This window comes from Fistularia commersonii, chromosome 4, assembly GCF_037954325.1.
Source record: "Fistularia commersonii isolate RoL2024-O1a breed Wild chromosome 4, RoL_Fcom_v1.0, whole genome shotgun sequence".
NCBI classification, from domain to species: Eukaryota; Metazoa; Chordata; class Actinopteri; order Syngnathiformes; family Fistulariidae; genus Fistularia; species Fistularia commersonii.
Genome location: NC_141287.1, coordinates 18,489,099 through 18,514,494, shown reverse-complemented (window position 1 = coordinate 18,514,494; position 25,396 = coordinate 18,489,099). Strand labels below are relative to the sequence as shown.

The following is a 25,396-nucleotide window of genomic DNA, read 5'->3' as shown; positions in this document are numbered from 1 at the left end:
AAACCTTCCCATCGGTGTTGAGTAAAGTGACTTATCTCTAAAGAGTCCCTTTCTTCAGGAATGAAGCTTCCCCCCTGCTGTGCGCCATGCCTTGGAAATGACCCGCTTCTTCCAAAGTATCTTCATCAATCTCCATAGAAACCTCAGCACATCTGGGTACACTCTTGTACAGACGGTAGGGCACTCCATTAAACTTTAAACTTTATATACTTTATTGATCCCCATGGAAAAATTCCTTTGTCACAGCAGCATAGCAGTTATAATGTCAAAAAATAGATATGAATAGAAATATAAATAGAGAGACAGTTAGAAGAGAGAAGATAGCAGAGACATCCACGGATAAATAGACCGCAGGCAGAACAACAACAACAACAACATCGGGGACAACATAATGGGACAATAACAGTGAAAAATAGACAACCAAAACTAAACGACAATATAAATAGAGTGACAATAGCAATGAAAAGAATCAAATAAACAACAATTGGCAGGATGTGTGCAGGCTGGGACCAACGAGGATAAAAAAAGACAGCAGAGTTGGTGCAGGACATGTGAATGGATGAGGTAGTGAGGTTGTGGTAGCAGCACAGATGCACCTCAGAGCTGTGAAAGTTGTTTGCCGTCCATATTGCTGTTTTCTGGGATGAACCGTAGCTAACGGAGCTGCCCATCAGCCACAGCTCATCGTGCAAAGGGGTGGGAAGGATCGTCCAATACAGCTCTCAGTTTATACTTCACCCTCCCCACCGCCACCAATGGAAGATGGTCCAAGTTCAGTCCTCGCCATAGACTAGCATAGACTGGTAGAAGGTCTTGAGGAGCCGCTACTGATGCCAAATGACCTCAATCTCCTCAGGAAGAACATCCTGCTCTGACCCTTCCTGTAGAGAGCATCAGTGTTGTGTGACCAGCCAAGTTTATTGTTAATAAACTGAAACACTATTTCATGAATCTCCCTCCACCTCGGTGGGCTCTCATCACACCGACCATCTATAGACGGAAGTGCAATCTCTCTAATCCTTCTAATCTTTGTGCACCTCCTCCAAATACTCCTCAAGCTTCTGCTTCTGCACCATAAGACTACCATTTTTCTTATTAAACAACAACTTCACAAACCTAAATTGATACTTATAAAAGCTATTCTAGCTCACCCTTTCCTTTTCCTATTTTTCCTAATGGTCTCTCCTCTCCTTCACATCTGCCTGTAAACAATCAATGCCTTTCTTCTCATCCTCTGTTGCTTTCATTCACCGCCACTTACACTGCCTTCTCTCCTGGACAATCTTTTGTGGATGCCTGTACTTGTCTACTTCTCTCGTGTCGTCCTTTTCTCAACTACACCAAACCTTTCCTTACCGTAGTCAAAAATAAGATCTTCCATCCCCTCCAACTTACTCTCAGCAGCTCCTTTAAGCATGTCTAACCTCCTAGCCAAATCATTATTAATATCTTCCCACTTCCTTTTCATTGAGGCACCTGGCCAGTTAACTCCAGATTTCTGAGTATTAATCTTCTCCCTCTTTTGCTGGCTGGCCTCTGGCCTCTCCGTCTGCTTCGGCGCTGGGACCTACCTCAACATCGGGGATGCTGATGTCCTGTGAGCTGTGGGTTACTTCCTGACGTTGGACTCCGCCAACTTGATATACTGCTTAGGAAATATTTATCAATTTGTGTTCCCTCTACCAAGCACCTCTTCCTCCCTTGATGGATTCCAAGGCCCTTTTAGGTTGTTACTTTCTGCCAGCCACACAAACAAACCTGCTGCTTCTTTCCATCTACGCCTGAACTCGTGGCTTCCACTGACATGTTTACCCTACTCATGGTCACATCTATTCTAGGGTCATTGACCGTGTCAATTATAACTAAGTAATCTTCCACCCCCACTCTTGCAGACTCGGAGTGTTTTTGCTTATTCAGCTTTGTAGCTGAGTAGGGTGTAACCAATGGCAAATTGGCTACTGCCGCAATGAAGTAGGAGCGGCGTGGCGCAGGATAGAGCAATCGTCTTTGGAACCGAACATTCCTGGTTCGATTCTGGGCCTCTCGTTGTGTGTCCGAGTGTTGTTGAGCAAGACACTGAACCCCTGACTGCTCCTCTGGCGCCGGTGGACGGCAGCCTACTGCTCATCCACGGCCCACCCGTGATGGGTTAATTGCAGAAAACGAGTTTCCCCTTCTAAAGAATAAATAAAGGATAAATTAACCCGTTGTAGTCCAGGTCTTCCCATACAGCTGCTAGGTCTTTCCCCAGTTGCCAGCTGCACTATTCACAGCCATCACTAGCCTAATCTATTATTGAATACATAGGACAGGATGTTACTGTGCAAAATCCAAGGTAAAGTCCAATTCAGATTATAAAGAAGCTGACAACCATTGCCACCAGCAAACAAACAATGTACAATCACCAATTACCTGCCCGAGCCAACAGCAATCTGATGCATGTCATCGGGCCCCTTCCTTCTCCGATGTTTGGTTATATTAGGCCGCCTCAAGAAAGCTTAACAGTGACCATCAACTCCACCTACGATTAGCTGCCCTGAGTTGTTCCTGAACCAAAACGATCTAATCTTTTCTCCCTCATATATGAATTTAACCTGCCTCTTTTATAGATACTCCAGAATTTCATCAGGCAGGTCTTTGGGGGACTTTCTGACATTTATCTACAAGTGTTGTAGCAACACTGGATAAAGGCCTCATCAAAAAAAAGAAAAAGTTTTTACATTTCAAATGTTTCAGGTCATGGATGAAGAAAGGTGAGGTGTTTGCTCACATTCTACCCTCACGACAGATCCCGGGTGGTCGAGCAGCGTGAACTAATCTGTAGTTTGAACCTGCCTCTTGAGGTGAAGATGGTAAACAGACGGGAAACTGTTGAACCGATGAGAGATCTGCCATGCAGCCAGGACAAGCAAAAAAAACACAACACTTTAGCCCTCCAGTCTGATGCCCTGCGGAATTTATGGGGCCCAGCAAAAGTATGTTTTTCTTGGTTGATGGGAAAACGGTAAAGGAGGGGTTTAAGAAGAGAAAGTGGATTGAAGCGCAACCTGTTCCACAATGAGTTGGGTCGTAATGCAGACGTATAGCTAATCAGAGCGGGTGGGTGAAGAGGATTGTTTGTCTAAGGGGTTATTCAGCATTACAGATTCAAGCTTTTCCTTTTCTTCCCCCGATACACTGAAAGCGAGGTAATAACCAGGCTGAGGGAGTTTTCTTTTGCACTGTGCTCAGCTGTTTGGGGCTGGCAGTTAGCAAAGAGTCGTGTCGTGAGACGACGAATTTGGGTGCGATCGAGGGCTTGGATGGACGAAGGGTTGGGTTGGGGCACCTCCTAAAGAGTTGTGTTGTGTATCACGCTGTTTTTCTATTACCATGAAAATTAGGAAGTCCAAGTCAGATATCTGGGAATGTGAAACCAAATGGCGTCAGTAAACCGAAGAAACCCCACTTGAATGCGCCTCTGTTTTTTGTCGATCTCTCTGCCTCAATAAGACCCGGTCCGACATGCTAAGACCAGAGCAGTGTTTAATCATCCACAATTTGGCGTTTTCCCAATTTGGTAACGGATCATGAAACCTTTTCTAGATCTCATCCTGTAGGGATGGAATTAAGCCCCTGAGGTTTATGTTTTGATAGGTATAGAGGAGAAGGAGACAGGAAATGGCTTCCGCACCGAGAGCTCCCGAGATTACCATCCAGCCGAAACATACAGTGGTGAACGGAGAACCTCAAGAAGGCCCTCAAGCTCCTTGAGATCTTGACAAATGGAGGAGAGTTACTTTTTGTGACTGCTAATGTGTTTCTCCTCAGCTGCCAGGGCTGGAGGTAGTATATCAGGAGTTAATGGGAGCCCCATTAGACGGGCGGTGCTGAGACAAAGGCTGCATACCCGCCACAAAACGGACAGGAAGTCATGACTTAGCGACGAATGGAAAATCCTTTTGTCGGGCTCTTTGGTGCACACGAGAAAAATAAAAATCATGATCAGACAAACAATGAAAATCCCAGCTGCCAAAAGTAACAACCGGCTTTTTTTTCCTTTTTTTTTTAACTGTTTGCACATATCATTTCAAAAAGGAGACCAAAGGCCATGGACTTGTCCTGTCCATGACACGCGAGCGAGCCAGAGCAGCACGCCAGATCCGGAGAGGCGCCTGGGGTCAATCCTGATATTACTCTTTTTTTTTTTTCCAAAGAGCTCACAGAGCCATCAAACAAACACTCTTCTCGTAATCAGCTTATTAGATTTAACACATTACAACTTTTGCGCTGATTACTGGAACTGTACAATAACAAGACCCATGTTTTTCACTTTTTTGGTCAACATTGCATCAAGTTAAAAGATACCCAACATTTTCCGCAGATCTTTTTCATTCCTGTAAGCCTGTGATACTGCGCCTTGCCACTGTGGTAAAGTGGTAGATAGGATAGTTTAAACAAATGCTCAAAACTCTCAAATAGAAACAGAAAAAATCCTTTTAACTTGTAACATTACAGTATTTTGATAACATAATAGGTTTTGGTCCTTGGAAGACGTGAAATTGTGAGAATTTTAATGAGATCATTTGCCTCCCTTTAATGATAATGATCCAATAATGTAATATCAGATACATAATGTCAGCCCTGGCAGAATATAGTTATTACAATGGGGGAGTTCTTTAATATATCACATTAAACCTGCTGATTAAGCTATTTGTGGTTTCGCTGATAACCACCAGAAAGTCACTTTTTAAAAGAAAAAAAAAAAAAAAAACAATCACCACATGTACAGAACATGAACAAACCAATCTTTAAGACCTTTTCCAAATGAGCTGAGGACACTGAATCACCGCCGACGCGGCGTAAATCAGCGTCTCCCAGCGGTGGAGCTCCCCTCACTGGTGACTTCGGGCAGCTGTGATTCACCCTGAGTTACTTCCTGGCAAACGGCCCGGTCACTCTGAATCACAACGGGCCCGTAAATGATCGCGCAGGTCTGACGATGATCCGGTTTTGTACCGAGCTGATCGTAAAACTACCGTAGAAACTGATGACTGTCAGAAACGCTTAGAAATAACACGTCTTGTTGTGCGACGACGGTTTCACGTTCTGTTGTAAAGTTTCGTTTGACGCGGTAAAAAACTGCGGCTCAATTTATCAAGTCCTCGGATTCAGAAACACGTTTAATGACTTCAACCTTTCACCCCGATTTCTCAAATTGACGATTCGGAGATCTTGTGCAAAGACTTACGAAAGGTCCCAAAATTCGAAAAACAGTCCAAAATCATGCAATAGGTCAACTGAAGAGCCTCAAGTGCCCAAATGACGACCGGTCCGGGAGCATAACAACGCCCGGGATAAGTGTAAGACATAGTCAATGAATTTCCACCTGACTATTTTCCTTCTTAAATTCAGTTTAAAACCCAACAGTGTGACTGCGGCTGCATTTCTGCCCAGGAACTTTCCCCCTGGGAACTACAAATCCTTTCAGAGTATCTGTGCCTTTCAGAAATCAGGGATTAAACGTAGTCCCCTGGTGTTTATTTGCCTCGGAAGAAGTTCCAAGCGTGGTGGAAGTAGATTCAGACAGCTAAGTGGGGTCGAATTTTCTGTTCATGCGATGAAGTTACAGGAATAATTCCGAATCCTAAAAAGATACAGGCCTTTCTGAATATTGAAGTAAAAACATAAGACACAGTGAGAACTGGAAACGTCACACCGGATTGAGGTCTTGGTTCTTATGACACCTTGAAGCTTTTGGCCTTTACTTGCTGCCACCTGCTGGACTGGAGGTAAAATGCAGTTGATGGTTTTATTTTGAATGAATTTATTTACCTACTTTGTTCTGGACGCCCGGATGTAGAAGGTATACTTTTCTTTCTGGTCTATAAACAAACAGTGATGCACCTTACCTGTCTCTAAAAACTCCACGTTGCCTGATGTAAGATTATAATGTGAATTTATAGAAAATATAGTTTCTAATCTGGCAGTTAACTCAATCTGTCACCAAATGATAAAATTAGCTTGGAGCTACAAGGAAGGGAAAACAGTGATATAAACCAGTATTTCCTGTTAAGGGGAATATGATAAAGGAACATTAAGAATATTTTGCTCACAAAGCAGACGCTCTTAAAATGCAGCAAAGACGGCTTCGGGTCTGAATGGGTTCAGAGAGGAGCTCGAGTGTCTGATCAGGGTTTTTTCATGTTTCGCCGCGGTCCTTTTTAAATTCCGCCCTCTTATTAGGACAACACAACAGACTCATTCATTCGGAGACAATAAACCACGTGTTTTTTAATGTAATCAAGATGGCCTCACTTTAAATTGTGTCTAACAGCCAAAGCTCAGCAGTGACAATCCCTGTTGCTCCCTCTGAGCCGTGCGTTGTGTTTTACCTCAGACGTGAACATTAATTGTACCATCACTAAAACCCTCCTCTGATTGTGACTAACCAATTTCAGTCATTTACATTTTTATTGGAAAATTAAAGGATTGTACTTCTGCATATTTTAATTGGCTTTTAAAGAAAAAGGGGTATTGGGTATTTAAACCATGAAAAATTGTAAAATTGGATTCTAAGTTTGACTTGTTATATCTGGACTTATAAAAGTGATGTGATAAAGGAGGAATTTCATGCCAGTCGTGATTAAAATGTCGGCCCTTGAATGGAGATTTCTGTGAGAGGGTCAGCAGAGTCAGCCTCATGCTGGGCGCCGTGTTTTATACATCTGCACGCAATGATTAAGCCGTAATTAAAGGATTTTCTTCACAACTGATTTCCATCTCCTTATTGAAAACACAAATATGTTTAGATGCAGATAAGAAAATATTTAGTTTAAAAAAAAAAAAAAATCCAGCGCAAATGCTTGCATCAGCTTCCATCCTTGATTTTTCAAATCCCGGAGGAGTCGGGATCAGGCTTTGTTTTTATTCCGCCCTTGACCTGCTTTCGGCTCCAATGTGTTTTTTTTTTCTCGTTTTTTTTTAATTTCCACTTCTGGAAAACCCTAAATGAAGGAGTGGATATTCCTGTCTTTTCAAAACCAAGGAAATCTGTTCATCTTTGTTTGAGTTGTTTGAGTTCCTCGTCTTCACTTTCATAAACTCATTGTCTCTTGTTTGTGCTGTTGAAGTCGTGTCCTCAGCAAACACTTGGAGAGAAAAGGGGATTTTAGCAACTTAGCAGGCTGTAATAGTAAAACCACATGATATGTTTTATATCCTGGGGTCTTTTTTTGCACTCACGTGGGTATCTCTATCTTTATTGCAGTACTTTAGCGGTAGTACATAAGTTTCACCATGCCCCATTCTTCACACTTACATATTCGTGCATAGATGTAAACACACATTCATGTGTGCATTTGTACATAAACACACGCAAACGAACTGTGTACAAGTGTGTGTCGATGTGCTTGCGCATGTGTGTATTTAGCACTCATTCCTCCGTCACCATAAATGACAGACATTCACACAAACGCATGTTTGTGTATATATGTATATGAATGCGTACATATATATATATATATATATATATATATATATATATACGCATTCATATGCACAGTACATGCTACATGTTATTAGCAGAATATTAATGGTATAGTGGGTAGAACAGCACTGCAAGTAACAAACAAAAATTGAATCATCTCTTAATGTAAGGAAGAGGTTATGGTCAAATGTTTATTGAGGTCGACAAAGCAGAATATCTGTGATGTGACATTAGGGTTATAATGAAGTCAAAACATGATTGGAATTGACAGAGGACGCAAAAAAAACCCACCTGGAGAAAAATATGATTTAGGATTCAAGGATTCAAAGATTCAAGAGGATTCAAAGTGTTTATTGTCATTTGGAAACATTTACATCGAAATTCTGACTTTACTGTCTGAAGTTAGGCCAGAGAGATGTTAGCAGATGAGAAATAGGTAAATAAGTATGGATAAAACCACAAAGATGAAGCATAATAAGGACAGTATTGGATGTGCAAATTGATAAAGTCCATATCGTCACGTCAACAGTCCAGTACTGCTTTGTATATGCAAATTTACAAAGTGCAGGTTAACAGTACACAGTTGAGTACAGCACTGGGTGTGCAAAATGAAATGTGCAAAAGAACCAAACACAAGACTGCATCCGGTTGTCCTGAGATAGTCCATGGTTGTTAACTCTTGTCATTTATGCTTAAAATCACATGCAAGTAAACCGGCACTGGATTGAAGTGTTACGATTAAACTATGACGTGTACGGTCACAAACATACTGATTGTAACGGGACACCAAATAATCATAATAAGGAGAATTTTCTTTATTCAAATCAGGGGTGGGCAATTATTTTTGCTGGCGAGCCACATTTCTTATTTAATTTTTTTTTTTGCGCTGGCCAACTAGGTGGACAAAATGAAAATTGCAATTTCAATATTTTGGCATTTTATTTCAATTTTAAAATAATTCATGATGATATAAATGTACTGATCGAAATTATTTTATATGTAATCATCCATACAAAATCAAACAAAGGAAAAAAAAAAGTTTCTAAATCCAATGTTGATTGGAAAAACTTATAAAAAATATCCAAAGATATTTGGGGGCCGTAAAATGCCCAGGTCTAATTTAAATAATAGCTTAGAGCGTCTCCATATTGTTTCCATACATCGACTTGTGCATATTTTGACTCGTGCGATTGCTGGACGTCTCTTTTGCTTCTCCTCTGCGCCTAACAAATTGTGACATATCCGTTAGTCAATTGGATAAATACAAGACAAAATAGTGGCACGATTAAATAAGAAATGGTGTTGGGCTGCAGTGGGAGGGCCTGTCTGTGTCCCTGGTGTCACAGATGACGGTTGTACACATTATATTGTTCCTCGTTGCTTTGATACAATCAAATAGGGCTTCTGTCTCTGTTTTCCCCACTTTGATTCCCACTTTGAAACCAGCATGTCCCGCCCCCAACTTTCAGCGAACACACACACACACACACACACACACACACACACAGTCGATCCACAGCGACACCTCAGCTTATCAGAATAACTGCGATTTTAAAAACCGACTTGTCTCTTTTTAAAATTTTGATGCCATTACTTGCATTTCTCTGTCCGCTGAGAAAGACCCGTTTGATGCGACGTCACATTCTACGCTTGTTCGCCTCTCGAGTCTGAGACGGGGCGGAGAGATGAAATAAGACGAGGCAGACGCCAGCGACACCGGCAAGACGCCTCGTGACAGCCGGGGGGAAATGAACTGACAGCCTCGAGCTCTCGGAAAGAAAACAACTGGATCGTGTTTGTTCTCTCGGGGAGAATCGGACTTGTTCACGGGGCTTATTTTCAGTCTCGGACATTTCCCAAAAACCTGATATTTATTTACCGGATAGATATTGATCCGCAGATTGCATTATGAAGAATCACAGAAAGGCAGAAACCGTGTGTGACTGCCCGTGTTCTTCATTTGGATCATGCCCCATCTTGTGGACAATCCGATGCAGCATGTGGATTTTGTTTTCATTGTTTTAGAAAACAAAAACAGGAAGAACCCAAAGTGAAGACAAGGCCTCACACACCATTATAAGAATGCATGTGTGTGTGAGTGTGTGTGAGATGCAAAAGTGGCAAGGGTCTTTGGTCTCCAACCAGAATACTGCATCTCCCCTCGCTGATACTCGATAGCATCCATAAACAAATTAGCGTAAGAGTTTTAAAATGAGGTAAAACATGTATTTTTAGTCATGTGACCTTTGACCCACATTGGTTCGGCGACGCCCGTGGGTCACAGACATCTACGCGTATAGATTCATGTGTGATCTTTACTGTGGACCATACCTCACACACACTCACACACACACACACACACACACACACACACACACACACACACACACACACACTCACTGGCGGGTCCAAGTAGCCCCTGATGCATTCTGAGGGGTGACTGGGAGCGGAGGAGCTGTCCGGTGCTGAAATGAACAACCTTCAAATTTAAAAATACACCTGCACGCGTACGTCTCTATATCTATCCATACAGACTATATGTGTGTGTGTGTCTGATTTCCGACTGATTCGCCGTGCGCGTGTGTGCACGTGTTTTACCGGGACTTCCATGTGATTGGCTACAGTGCGTCTGTGCATATGTGTCTGTGTGTCTGTGTGGGTGTGTGTGTGTATGTGTGTGTGTGTGTGTGTGCACGCCCTCGCCTCCCTTCTCCACCCCCCCCCACCCCTGAAAGTGACGTCTTTGCCAGATTAATGGGAGTGTTTATAATTAGGCCCATGAAGTATTTCTGGAGCGGCCTCTTTGTTGCTCTGAGCCTCCAGGAATCATTCTTGGTTTCTCACTGCCACCTTGTGGATTTCATTTTTTTTTTTTTTGGTGGGGGGGGACTCCTTTTTTTTTGGGGGGGGGGGGGTGCATTTCATTAACAGTTTTTTAAGGATGTCATTCCTAAAGGGTGTGTGTGTGTGTGTGACAGGAGGACACAGCAGGTGGAGCAGCCTTGATACCGTGAAGAGGATACGGTTTGACCATGAGATGAAAATGAAAATGATCTGAAGGGCTGATTGTTGCTTTTCTCCCCCCTCCCCCCACACACACACACACACACACACAAACACACACACACACACACACACCTCCGTTTGTCCTCCCCCCCCCACCCTTCCACAAGAACAAAACCGGTGACTTCTCCCCCTTCTCCTCCCCCCACCCTTTTTTTTCCCAACCCCTCTTCCTTCCCTCCTCACGCAATGTGTTGCTCACAGCATCAAAACTTCAAGTCCATATTCGTGACCAGATTTCAAAGCAGATCTATCTAGATCCCGGAGACAAAGAAGAAAAAAAAAAAAAAAAAAGAAGAAAAGTCCCACTTCTGGGAGGAAGCTGATTCCACAGCAGATCCATCCAATGACAGGGAATTAAAACCCTTCTGGATCCGGCCGGAGCAAGGTGACCTTGCGTGGGATGGAGTGAAGATCTCCAGCCCTGCTCGCTTTTTCCCCCTCCTCGTTTCGCGGATGACAGGACGCAGCCTGCGGGACACATTTCGGGGATAAATTCACTCCCCCCCCGCCCCCCCGAACACACACTCCTGTCCGCCTGCACCCACGGTGAGTGTCTTCGAGGAGTGGGGTCCGCTGCAGCCGTGGGTGGGGGGGGAGGCAAACCCACTCCCCTTCCTCGCCGTCGTTGGCAGTAACAGGTGTTTGACGTGGAATTTTATAGAAAAGGTGCGTGGATTTTTTTTGACCCCTGGGTTTGTTTGGGTTTTGTTTTTTTTTGGATGGAGGTGCCTTTAATTGCATGTGTTAAAAATGCTATTTTGACAAATATTCATTTTTTAAAATAGTGTTTTTCTTGAGTTGAATATTTATTTAAGTCGTCAGAAACCTTTAGGCCATCATGTTTATGTGGAGGGTTTAATATTTTAAGATACCGTTGAAAGGTTATAATACATTTTCCTTTTTTTTTCATTCACTTTAATTTAAAGATTGATTTTGGTCCACTTTGATGTGTTTTTTTCCCGTCATTTGAGATTCACAAATCCACGCCGGTGCCGAAACGGTTAAAATCGGGTCGCATTTTGGGGAGGGGGGGGGGTTCGTCCCCCCCCTCCTCCCACCGGCGTGTCTTCTCCTCACACTCCTCCGGTGGCATCCGGGAACCTGCGGGGTCCCGGCGGTCCACGCATCCACGCGTCCACGCAAACCTCATGGCTTCTCTCCCCTTCTCTCCAACCCCCACCCACGCCAGTGAGACCTTCCCTTCGCCTCGGCTCGTGGGAAGGGTGGGGGACCACGCAAAGCGGGAGAGGTGACCGGGATTTTTGAGGTGTGGACTTTGTCTCGGGGTCCGTGGGGGGATCGATGGCGGCGTCTGCACCTTCCTCTTCCTCCTCCTCCTCCTCCACCTCCACCTCTTCCTCCTCCACCTCCTCCGGTGGCGAGCAGGATCCCAACTCGACAAATTTACGACTCCCGGGCTCAAGTAGGTGCATCGCAGATAAAATGCTATTTCACGCGTGTTATTTAGGCCCACTTTACGGCCATTAATCATCCCCCCATCGAGGGAGCGTGGGGTGGGCGGTGCGGTGGGGGGGGCTTTTTTTTTTTTTCTTTTGCAACACATCATCGCTGCGTTTCAGTCAACCCACGGACCCCCCGGATCTTCCGTGACAGACTGATGCTACTGTCACACACACACACACACACACACAAACTGTGGGTCTCTCCTACCATCTCCTACCATAAGAATCATCATTATTATTATTATTATTATCATTATTATTGTTTTATTATTATTATTATTGTTATTATTATATCACAGTGTAGGGTGTTTTTCATGATATATGCATGCATTATTATGTGTGTATTTGTGTGTGCGTGTGTGCATGCATGTGCATGACGCGCCCCGCTAGACAAATGAAAATTGGCCCTGAAGTGGCTCTTAATTCATCCATGTTAAATTGGTCCTAATGGCACTATTGAACCATCGCAGAGCCCAGAGACTGATGTCTCCTTGGAAGAAAAAAAAAAAGAAAAGAATATATTAATAAATAAATCCAAACAAAACACATACATATTTTAATATGAAATAGCCACTTTCATTTTCAAGTGTGGGGAAAGAAAGAAAGAAAGAAAGAAAGAAAGAAAGAAAGAAAGAAAGAAAGAAAGAAAGAAAGAAAGAAAGAAAGAAAACACCTCTATAAGGTGTGTACATCACCAGATGTATTTGCAGATTTAATACATCCACTGAAATAATTTGGTTTCTATTAATAAGAATATATATATATACATATATATATATACATATATATAAAAATTATATATGTATATATATATATATATATATATACATATATAATTTTTCATATATATTGATAATACATGACTTTTGTTTTAATTTCATTTGAATTAATATCTGCTCAAAATCCTGTATAGCCTTAGTCTGAGCTCTTTTCTTTCGTTTGTTTGTTTGTTTTTTTCCCAACTATTGACCACTTGGTTTCCTCCGTGCGGGTTCGAAAATGTGCGTGCGGTGTGTGTGCGGTGTGTGTGTGTGTGTGTGTGTGTGTGTGTTGGGCAGGGGGTCCAATGAGACGAGCAGGCCGATGATTGATTTAATGAGCCAAAGCAAAAGGGGGTTAAATGCGAATTTGGGACTGCCCTCCCATCGCCACCCATCCATCCCAGCACTCCACCTCCTCCCCTGCTTTTTTTTATTATTATTATTATTCACCCCCTCCCCTAAATTGCTGCTTTTGAGGATTTGCTTGAACAACCTCCCCCTCCTCCTCTTCCTCCTCCTCCTCCTCCTTCGCCTCTTCCCTGCCAGCCCTCGATAAGGCGTTGATGCTCTATCTGTCAGCGGCCAGCCGGCTCTTGTCTGCACAGCCTGGAATTCCAACCAGCATCTTCTCACTCAATTACATCTTTAGACTGGCGTGGATCCAGAAAGGATAATTAATTCCCGGTCCTTGTTTGACGGCTCTTGAGCGGCGACACGCCGTGATTGAAACGGTCTGATCCGGATCCGGGGCCCCGCAGGGTGCGCGGCTAAACGTTCAAATCATCCCCAGACACACTTCAAAATCACATCTTCATTTATCGTCGCTTCTATTCACACTAGAAATGTTATTCTTTAATGTTTTATTATTTTGTCACCGTCTGAGGCCCGTTTATTTATCCCTCCCTCCCCCCCCCCAAAAAAAAATAAATCACTGCAGGCTATGACGCCTGGTGCGGAGTTGCTCACGGATGTACGAGAAAATTGGGGATGAAGATATGTGGTAAGTTTGCATTTTTTACCCCCCTCTTTATTAGAAAAATATAAAAAAATAAAAAAAATATATATTTTTTTAAATGTTAAGTATGGATCTCATTGGGGAAGAGAAAAAAACACACACACACAAAAAAAAACAACATCTTTGAGTTGGAGCTGATTCAATTTAAGGGCTAATTTATGCCGATAAATGGATCCCCCCTTTCCTCCCCACCCACGTCCACGTCGAGTCTATTTCAGTCCCACGCCACACTAACCAAGGACGGACTGACATCTACCGTAATAGCAGATGTCATGGGCCAGTGCGCGGAACAATTTTCCGGTATTTTTTTTTTTTTTTTTTGACCGACACGTTCCGCTGCGCCCATTAAGATCATTTAATTGCCCGAGAAAACTGTTGATCTGCACGGCACGGAAAAATAAAAACATTTTTTTTTTTCTATAAAATGCATATTTTATTTTTTTAAAGATTTACCAACCCCCTTAACGTAGACTGTTTTTATGAATTTATTTATTTATTTGTTTATTTGCAATTTTTTTTCACCCCACCCTTATCCCGCCCTCCGGGGCCGTGCTGTTATCCGCTCCCGCGCTGTTTTCATGCTCACTGGAGGAGCTTTTAATAAGAATTTACAGCCGCTACATGACAGCGATTTGTTTTTGCTTGGCTGGAGTTTTGGTGCTGATGTCATCGCGTCCACCTCCCACCGAGCCCTCCGCCCATAAATACTTGGATCCCCCCTGCAGGATGGGAACCTCTTCCTCATAAAGAAAAAAAAAGACAGACAGAGAGAGAGAGAGAGAGAGAGGAGAGAGAGAGAGGGAGGGAGATCAGTCGGCTCTGAGAGCAACCAGAAATGGGAGAGTGATTCTTGGCTGGATTTAAAAAAAATATAACATTTAAAAAAATTAATCTGTAAGTCTCAACATGTTCAGGGAGTGCAGTCACCCACCGGACTCCTCTTCCTCCTGTAAACGTTTAGGATTTCTGCAAAAGAACAACAGTCTGGAGGAGAGGAGCAGGATGGTGAGCTCCTTCAAGGAGCGCACCGCCAGGAGCCTGTTGTCCTGCGATAACAGCGGCGGGGAGACGCGCTTCAGACGCACGGAGACCGACTTCTCCAATCTGTTCGCCAGAGGTAGGCAGACCATGGTCAATTTATTTGTGTCGGGAAAGAAAATGAATGTGTGTGTGTGTGTGTGTGTGGATCTTCCTTTGTGTCTGGCCATAACGCGTCATATTAATTTTGGTTTTTTTTGTGCGTAAAAAGAGCAGAAAAAGGTGATGTTCCTGTCAGACTGATGTATTTCTGATTATAAATGAATAGTCAGACTAATGGAGGGCCTGCAGGAAATGCATGCAACTGCAAATTCAACCACAATTTATTATATTTATTTGTGTCTTTAATTATATCTTTTTTTCCTCATCTTATTTTCTTCTTATGGTTTTCATTTTTGTTGCTATTCTTTTTTTTTTTTTTTTTTTTCTTAGATCTGTTGCCTGCCAAAAATGGAGAGGAGCCAACTCTGCAGTTCCTCCTGGAGGTGGTGGAGATCCTCACCAGCTACATCCGCAAGACGTTCGACCGATCCACCAAGGTCCTGGACTTCCACCACCCCCACCAGCTGCTGGAGGGCATGGAGGGTTTCAACCTGGAGCTGTCCGAGCAGCCCGAGTCCCTGGAGCAGATCCTGGTGGACTGCAGGGACACCCTGAAGTACGGTGTGAGAACAGGTGGGGGAGCGAAGAGGCGCGAGGGCGGCGCTGTCAATAACCGCCATTAGCTTACACGCCAGTTTAATGATTAAAGATAAACCCCTTCTCTGTCCACCTCTGAAGTGGCGGTGCTTTTGTCGTCTTTTCATCCATCAGGTCACCCCAGGTTCTTTAACCAGCTGTCCACCGGATTAGACATTGTTGGGTTGGCAGGCGAGTGGCTGACCTCCACGGCCAACACCAACATGTGAGTGTCGTAACGCGGGTCGCGTTTCATCAACCGGACCGTCTCCGGCCCCAATCATGCAGATGATGAGCGATACGTTCCTTCCCGAGAGCGACTTCGCGTTTATTTCACGTCGGCGAAGAGTCTTCCCGACATGGTTGTCAATCGAGCGGCATAATAAAAAGCGCAAAACAAGACATTTATACTGCGACTCCCCCGCAGGATTGTCAATGTTGGCCTGTGCTCCGGCCACGGTCACATAATTCAGCCCTGCAGGCAAACTAAATTACATATTGATTCACATTCACAGTTTACACGGTGTCTCAGTTTCATGTAATGCGAGTTCCTGTGACATAACAATCCTCACGTTGGGAGGGGACCAAGACCGCCTGCCCTCGGACCCTCCGCACGCGGTACCGTCTCCGGGGCGCACAATACGATACAGCCCGGCGACAACGACCCGACAAATCATCCACGTCACGTTCCGGACTGTAGGTCATTGTGCGGGGTTACATGTAGAGGCATGTTATTAAATGACAAAGTATAGCTTTTTCTTTATGGCTGCTGCAGCATTGGGGATGATGATAGAGTAGTGAGGCGGAACTTGACCAGGAGCTCACCTGATGCATTGGGGAGACCGGGTGATGGATGTCGGGAATAAAAATATCAAAGTCCGCGATTTCTGATTGCACGTTGTCTCTGGGATTCACGGTGTGACGGGATGAGGAGCCAGTTTAAGATGAGAGAACAAAAGCGTGAAGGTCAGCTGATTGGGGACCCGAATGTTTAAGAAACCCAAGGATGATCCTCTCGGGAGTCACTTCATTAACACCGTGACTCGCGATTGCCGAGAATATTCCTCTCGTGGGATTTTATGTATAACCTTTGTTTAAATCAAATCACTTTGAGTGTCCAGGAGAGGATGAGCGTGCTCATTCTGCTGCCCATTGCTGCTCAAATTAAAGAGACTTGACTTAGTCCCGGTGAGTCCGTCATTTATGTGACAATGAGCAACCGTCAATCAACCGTCAATATTTTCAAAATACGTCCTCAGACATGGATTGTGCAAATATGAGCAGTTTGAAGTAATTTAGTCCCCAGGGAACACTCAAGGCTCTGCATGTTCTGTCTTCCAGAGGATAAGATCTTGTAGACAGGCAAAGTTTTTGTATTGTTAAGGCCTCTTACAGATTAACATTTTAGAAGTGGAGTTAACAAAACACTGCAATAACAACAACAACAACAACAACAACAATACTACTACTACTACTACTACTACCACTACTACTACTAATAACAACAACAATAATAATAATAATAATAATAATAATAATAATAATGATAATAATAATAATGATAATAATAAATGGTACTTCCACTCCTCCTCCTCCTCCTCCTCCTACTGCTACTACTGCTACTACTGCTACTACTACTACTACTAATAATAACAATAATAATAATAACAAATATAAATAATAATCTTATAGGGATGAGCATTTAGTTCCTGGTTGCTTAGCATATTAATTTCAATTTATATATTAATTATATTATATGGATGTACATTATGTATATTGTATTTATGTCATATATATATTGTATATTATATATATATTCATTTATATTTGCATTATTACAAAAAAATATTTATGTATATAAATATATTCCAGAATAATATTTATAGCATTATTGGATAAAAAAGGCAGCTTGATGGAAAACCAACACTGCTAATTGCTCATCCGGTAATAGGAAGTCATATAGTGCCAATGCTGTGGACGTCGCACTGAGAGGCAGAAACAAGAGGGTGGAGGATATTTAGTTTTTTTTTTATTTCCATTTATTAATTACTCCATCAACTTTAATTATCTCTGGCATATATTCACTGACACTAATGGACAGAGCACTTCAGCCTGGTCTTATATAATCAAAATGAGTGTGTTTTTTAATTGCATGACTGAATACAGTGAGACGAATGCACAACATCTGCAATTAGGCTTCTCACTTGTTTAATTGTTCCTCATAATTTATGCGCGCATATATGCCAAAGGTGTTGAAAGACACAGAGCTACTCTGTATTATCTTCCGCCTGTTCAATACTAGAAATATACTTTTAGATTAATATTAAAAGAGAAATGAATCCCAAATTAACGTCCTCTTGTTTGAATCTTTGGAGGTCATAATCAGCAGACTTTGTGTGCAGCAGACATGATCTTGTGATGGTGCAAAGATTTCTTTTAACACTGAGATTTCCTCTCAGTGACTCAAATGTATTGATAAGCCGAATGCAGTGCGGTTATGTCTATGTCGTTTTACTGCTGCAGTCTATTTCAATAAGATGTTGTTCTGGTTGATATGTGGCCGTGCAGAAAATTGTATCTGCTCTATTCTACTGTGAGAGCGACTCATGCGGTACCAATTCAATATGCACGTTGTTACATATCACTGTGATTCGCATTGATCCAGGCAGTCCCCTCTGCCATCTTTAGGCGAAAGGAATTTATTGCTTATGGCAAATCGTATTTAAAATCCAAATCGACAAGAAATAGCCTATAAATTTGCTGGAATTTCTGTGAAAAGCAGCAAAAAAAATAAATAAAGATAGAACAAAATCACCTAAAATGTGCAGGGGTTACTGGGGTTACAGCAGGCCTGAAGGGGGTTTTATGTACGAGGTAGTTTTGCAGCATTAAAAGAAAGAAAAAGGAAAAAAAAAAAACATGCAGGCCTCTTATGGTAACCTGTGCGTTTGAATTGTTACAGGTTCACTTATGAGATCGCCCCTGTCTTTGTACTCATGGAGCAACTGACACTGAAAAAGATGAGAGAGATCATCGGATGGCCCGACAGAGAGGGCGACGGGATATTTTCTCCAGGTTTGAGCTTTTTCATCTAATCCAGAAAAAAAAAAAGCACGCTTGGCCGCAGAGCATGGCGAGCCTTTTAAAGGTCTCAGTTGCTTCTTATTACACGGCGTCATACTCCGTCGGACGCCGCCGGAAGCGCCGTTTCATTGCCGCCGTTCTGAAAATGTAGTTCCCGCTGTGAAAGAGCACACATCTGGTTTCTTCAGGAGGCGCCATCTCCAACATGTACAGTGTGATGATTGCCAGATACAAGTTCTTCCCCGAGGTCAAAACCAAAGGCATGGCAGCTGCACCCAGACTGGTCCTCTTCACCTCGGAGCATGTAAGTCTTAACGCCGATTAGCGTGACCCCCCCCCCCCGGAAAACATACCAAGCGTGTGCAACGTGCGAATGTGCCTCACGTGTTACTGTTAGCTTAACCCGTGCTGATTAAAACCCATCGTATCACAGAGCCACTACTCTATCAAGAAAGCGAGCGCGGCTCTCGGCTTCGGGACGGAAAATCTCATACTTCTGAACACAGACGAAAGGTTGGTTTTTCATCTTTAACATATGCAGGCATTATAAGGGGAGTTTTGGAAAGTCTCTGTCCGTTATATTCAATCTTGTTTTTCAGGGGAAGAGTCATTCCTGCTGATTTGGAAGCCAAAGTACTAGAGGCCAAGCAAAAGGTGACTGCCAACAACAATCAATCTGACATCAGCCTCGCCGGCTTATTTATTTGCTCCAACCCGCACATCGAGAAACCCTTGTGAGCGCTGTCGAGTTTTCTCGCGGCAGAGGAAATGCTCAAATGAGCCGGGGCGGCAAGGTTGTTCCTGTAAAGTTAATGCTTCCTTCTGCTCACATATGACGTGCTCCTGGTGTAAAATGCCTCACCTGGAGGTAATCCTTCAAAAGCAAAAAAAAAGATGTGCAGGCTGGAGGAAATGGGAGAGATATTTTCCCTCTAATAGCTGTAGACAAGAAGGGTGCATTATCTGAGGAATATATTTTAGCCCCTCACTCTTTGAAGTCAACAATCTCAGGGATATTGAAGTCATTCTTCATTTCTCTGCTTTGTGCTTGCAGGGTTATATTCCGATGTTTGTGAACGCCACGGCCGGCACCACCGTCTACGGAGCCTTTGATCCCATCAATGAAATTGCAGACATCTGTGAAAAGTACAACATGTGGCTGCATGTGGATGTAAGAGATTATAAAATGATAAAATTGCATCTTTTGGTAGCCGGCCGGCGAGTCATTATCATCCCGACCGTCCCTGCTGAAGCTAGTTTGCGGTGTTCTGTGCAGGGAGCTTGGGGAGGAGGCCTGCTGATGTCAAGGAAGCACAGGCACAAGCTCAATGGAGTGGAGAGGTAAATAAAAACAAAAACAAAGCTGGATGAAAAATAAGAATACTACAAAAAATCCCAGCAAAATCAGTTGCGTAGGAGGTCATCAAAACACTGTTTAAGAGGTTCCTGCCGTTAATGTGTATCAAGTTTCAAAGACATCTTTATTACTGTTTGGTCATTGCCGGAGGTAATAAATAAGGAGGTCGGAAACATGTTGGAAAACAATGGAAAACCATCATTCAAAATGTCAGATTCAAAAGCAAACAGCAGAGCAGGGGTTTCTGAGTACAATGTTGAAAAGAAACATCTCAAAGAATTATCTTTTTTTTCAGGAACATACCAGTTAAGAGAAAGAACATTCAATTTAATTTACAGGGCTTATTTGCAATTTTATTTCCTGATTCTCAAATTTTCAGCTTGCAAAAAATAGGATGTTCAGACAATTCTCATCCAAGCAAGTACGTCAAACACCAAATGACATCATTGTCTTTTAAAATCTTTTTTAAAGAATTGTAAAAATCCGCCTCAACGCAGGAAAGTAAAATTGTCTTGCTCATTAGGACAATAGATTTCTTGCATAGTAGACAGAGAACTGGCGCACCCTAGTGGCCATCACAACCATAACCAGAAATAAATAAATCAGATAACCTCTGGATGTAATAATCATGCAGCTGTGTTAAAATATAAAAGAAAATTTTGAAAAATTGATTACGATGAACACTTTTGGTTTAGTTTTTTTGTCTGTTTTTTGAATGTTTTGAAAATGACCATGAATCTAAATTAATTTAGATTAAACATATGTTATTCACCGTCTCTCAAACCAAAATCAATAAGAATCCACTTGTCATAATAAGCTTACTGTAAAAAATGAATGTAAAAACTTCCATTGAGTGGACTGATCACTTCTGATCGGAAGTGATGGGTGAATATTTGCACTATTTAGATATCATTATGAAAATATTCTTCGATAAAAGTACCTTTTGAATGGCGTGAGAATAAACAAACTACAAAAGCACCCTCAACCCTGCGGTGAGGAGAGTGACAATGAGAGAGATAGCATTGTTTACAGTTTCAATTTCTGTGCAGGGCCAACTCAGTCACCTGGAACCCGCACAAGATGATGGGAGTGCCACTGCAGTGCTCTGCCATTCTGGTCAGGGAGAGGGTGAGAAGAAGTTTCTGTCTTCTCTCTGAACGCGATGCCTCTCCCGCACGTGCACGAACACACAGACTCTCGAACGCGTTTGCATTCGTGCGACTTAACCGACACGTTGCTCTCGTGGCGTTTCTCTGCAGGGACTATTACAGGGCTGCAACTCCATGTGCGCCGGCTACCTCTTCCAGCCGGACAAGCAGTACGATGTCACCTACGACACCGGCGACAAGGCCATTCAGTGTGGGCGACATGTTGATATATTCAAATTCTGGCTCATGTGGAAGGCAAAGGTGTGGTGCCATTCGGCAATCCATCAAATCCGGTGTCATTTTATATTTTTAGGTATTTAATCCTTTTTTTTTTTTTTTTTTTATTCCAATTTAAAGGGAACAGTGGGATTCGAACAACATATCGACAGGTGCCTGGACCTTTCCGCGTACCTGTACAATAAAATAAAAGGAAGAGAGGGATTCAAGATGGTGTTTAACGGAGAGGTGAGATCGCTGCTCCTATAGAGGAACCGACCTTGACAACCAACGAAAGGACTTATGACTTGAATCAACATTATAGTTATCTGATATGTTTCGACTCAGGCGCAACCCTGAAGTAAAACTATCTCTGTTGCACACATCTAAGCTTTTCTGCACCACAACACCTATTATTTGCATATAAAGAGGCCTCATGCATCAACTCCTTCAGGACTAACAATATCCAACACAATAGTCCAAGACACCTTTCCCCTCCTCCCGGTATTGTTCATTCAGAGATCCTGTCCCACAAACGTTTGCAGAAGAGGAGGAAATTATAGCGTATCTTCAACGTACAGAATGTTTGCCGATTCGAAATGAACAATACGGATAATATCGCCATCGCCTACTGGTTCCTGGAGAAGTCCAGAAGCACAGTTCTCAAGTTAGAGCTTGACATGAAATGAAGCGAAGATTCTCAGTAGTAATGCAAAAATATGTATATCCAACTATGCCAAGTGGAATGCTATAAGTTATAAGATAGTATAACATTTGTGAAATAAAGCTAACTTCAGGTCTCGAACGGAGAAATATTTATACAACAAGTACACGGGATCCCATTACCAGAGTTAGTTACCTTTATTATTATAAGAATAATGTGACGGAATAATGGGAATTAAATCGGGACCTGTCGTGGATTGGCTGGAAATCATATCACTGCATCCCTCCGACGCTTTTTTGGGGTGTTTCTTATAAGGAGGTGGGGGTGTTAATGAGAACCGGAAAGTTTTTCAGCACTCACACACACTGCAGACGGCGAGCAGACTGAGGAGGAATATAAATTGAAAGGTGTACCGAACGAGAACCCCCTCGATAGCACCTTTAATGACCAATATACATCTTGGCATTATGATTCATCGAAACCTTTTGTGTACATGATGCATTCAAAGGCGATTCTGAAATTGCCGAGACAAATATTTCCATTGCAAATGTTCCCATCTTCTCTTATCAGCCGCAGCACACTAATGTGTGCTTCTGGTACCTTCCACCGAGCCTTCGCGGCACGCCTGACGGAGAGGAGCGGCGAGAGCGGCTGCACAAGGTAATGACTCATCAATCTGTTTTTTAAGCTTCATTTCTACCTCCTCTGCCCTCGGTAATTTATTACCACCCTCTACAGCAGGTGGCTGGTGCTCTTGTCACCTGTGTGTGTGAGTGTGTGCGTGTGTGTGTGTGTTATCAAAGCTGAGTGAAGCTCTGGAGTGACCTAGTCTAACTATCACAGAGGCGGAATCGAGCACTTTGTAATTACTTTCGGAATATGGTTACAAAGTCAAGGGTTGATGGTTGATGCGATCAGCCGGCGTGATCCCATCAGTAGGCGACCTCTTGTCACGCAACTGAATGAGATACGTTATAGTGAAGCCTTAAAAATGGTTGATCTGTCGATTCCCCTTGCAGAACGTGGATAAAAATTTAGTCCAAATTACAAGCGATGCGCTTGCGTTGCTTAAATTCAAATAAAATGCAAATTGTGTCGCGGCATGCAGGAAGTCTCTTGTCAAAACGGGAGTTCAAATCAACCAAAAATGCTGAATGAATGTTGATTCTCCGGGAATTCAGCCGATGTGGGTAATCTGTACATTTATCGATTGACAGATAGAGAGAGAGATAGGACGCTGGTGATCACGTTGGTTTACATCAACAGGTCGCTCCAAAGATAAAAGCAATGATGATGGAGTCCGGCTCCACAATGGTGGGCTACCAGCCGCAAGGAGATAAGGTCAATTTCTTCCGCATGGTCATCTCCAACCCCGCCGCTACCAGGTCAGATATCGACTTTCTGATTGAAGAAATCGAGCGACTGGGGCATGACTTGTGAGGGACGTGTCCGCATATTGGAGCCCCCTCTCCGACCCCTTTTTGTTTTTTCCCATTCTATGTAAAGCATCTGGTAATGCTACGATAAGTGTTCGTCCGTCTCTCCTGTTTTTAGCAGTTACGCCACAAATTGTAAATGTTTGCACACCGGTGAAAAGGACCTGAGTTATATCTTGAGAGAATCATATAAGCACAACGGTATTCTTGCTAAACTATAAAACTGTGGAATCAAATCTGTCATGCTAAACAAACACTTGCCTGCGCAAGCTCAACGCTGGTTGTTTTTCATGTGAAATGAAATTGCAAGAATATTCATGCACTTGATGGTTCTTTCCACTGCAACTATAAATGAAATGATTGTACTATACGCAGACTGGTACTGAAAACAAGAATGAGATCAAAATATTTTTTCACAAGTAAAAAAAAAAGCACAACATAGGGAACCTTAGAGCGTTGACATAAACAGTATTAATGTAAGATTTATAACACGTACTGACTGTCGTCTATGTAATTATCGAGCCGAACATCATTGTACCCTTGCCGTAATTCCCTTTGATATTACATAGGTGGATTATATAACAGTCGTCGTAACGAGTACTGGACTCGATTGCCGTGTTTTTAGATATTTTTGTGTAGATTGTGTATAGTACTGTTACATTACCTTCGTGCCAAACGTGTCCTCATTGTACAGTGAGAAAATCTGACGTGTAAATCGGCCATACAATCGTACAGTACGTGATAGATTAATCACTTTATTTATATTCAGAGATTATAATTGTGAATAGGACCCGATTTTTGTTTCATTTGTAATATATTCTACTTGGGAGCACTGCTGTATTATATCTCGGCCTTTGTGTATTTGTGAACCAAAGAAGGGTTGCGTTACTTTCATAAATACCGACACGAGCCCCGACCCTCGCTTATGGATGAACTGAGTTATTTATATAAGAACCCATAATTTACCAAGGTGTACTTGTGCAATCTATGTAATGTAACTGTGCAATGCCATTGTATTCATTGACCGAATTATTGTCAAGACACTCAATACTAGGTGAGTTGGGCAGGCGGTGCAGCTCCTGCAGATTCCTTTATCAAGATAAAAAGCACAATGCTCAGCCATGATCGTGGGGCTGCTTTTGTTTTCGGGGAACCTTCGTTTGTCTCTATTCTTATGTGTTCTTTGCAGTAAAAAAAAAAACTATTATATGCAAAGTTTTGTTCGTCACGCTAATCGAAGGCGCACTTTTCTGCGAAAAAGAAATATTAGGAATATTTATTGAGAATTGTGCTTGAGCAATGAAATGCACCGTGTTTGCTGCCCAAAAGAGTTAGCTGTAAGAGTATTTACAGAACAAGTCCCCGAAAATTATATGGGATGGCATCATCAGTTTTAATGTAGGCACTTTAACCCATCAGTTGCAGAGTATTATTGTTGTATCCACAGCACCAATAAAGACGTGAGCTGGAGAATGTCTGAGAGGAGGAGTGGTCTGTGTCTGTGCGTTCTGCCCAACACGTCTGGCCGGATGAAAAGAGCCGGAATTCTCCGTCAGCTCTCGTTTATTCATCCGTTCTTTTACAAGGCCTCCCCCAAGCCCATCCCTTAAAAAAAAAAAAAAAAAAAAGAAATATACATGAGTGTTAATCTGTTTTTGTGTCACATCTTTGCACATTGAAACCCAATTTAAAATGTAAGGAAAAATATATATACCTATTTTATATGTGAGTTATATTTAATATTTACTAAGAACATTTCAGGAGCTGTTTCTTTCTTGGCTTTTTATGGAATGAAATTGTAAATCTAATCAGATTCAATTGCTGGTGAAAATTCAGTGTGGTAAAATGAAAAACAAAACAAAACAGGTGTTAGTTTTATTTCTTTTTTCGCATTTTTCGAACAAACTGAATCAGCCACCAGGGACTCTTTCTTTTCTTTCATCGTCGAGATTTCACCGCTCCCGAACACACATCCCTCAGTGATTACTCACGCCTTTAAGAT

The 25,396-nt window shown here is 42.5% G+C and overlaps 1 protein-coding gene across 4 annotated transcripts; it reads left to right on the top strand.

Moving 5' to 3' along the window:
- The first annotated feature begins 10,673 nt into the window (after positions 1–10,673).
- Positions 10,674–24,871, top strand: LOC147235005 (glutamate decarboxylase 1). 4 transcript variants are annotated; one of them, XM_086145769.1, is made up of 17 exons: positions 10,674–11,080; positions 11,724–11,957; positions 13,696–13,758; positions 14,735–14,890; positions 15,244–15,486; positions 15,625–15,715; positions 18,452–18,564; positions 18,762–18,877; positions 19,007–19,086; positions 19,173–19,227; positions 19,628–19,744; positions 19,850–19,914; positions 20,980–21,058; positions 21,190–21,339; positions 21,436–21,543; positions 22,529–22,618; positions 23,225–24,871. In XM_086145769.1, exons 2-17 carry the CDS (start codon positions 11,837–11,839, stop codon positions 23,396–23,398), a joined length of 1,821 nt encoding a protein of 606 aa, XP_086001895.1. In that variant the 5' UTR covers positions 10,674–11,080; positions 11,724–11,836; the 3' UTR covers positions 23,399–24,871. The 4 variants fall into 4 exon arrangements, with proteins under 4 accessions (XP_086001895.1, XP_086001896.1, XP_086001893.1 ...); XM_086145770.1 differs by lacking the exon at positions 11,724–11,957 and adding an exon at positions 13,450–13,489 and having other exon boundaries at positions 10,843–10,853; XM_086145767.1 differs by having other exon boundaries at positions 11,064–11,200.
- The last annotated feature ends 525 nt before the right edge of the window (positions 24,872–25,396 follow it).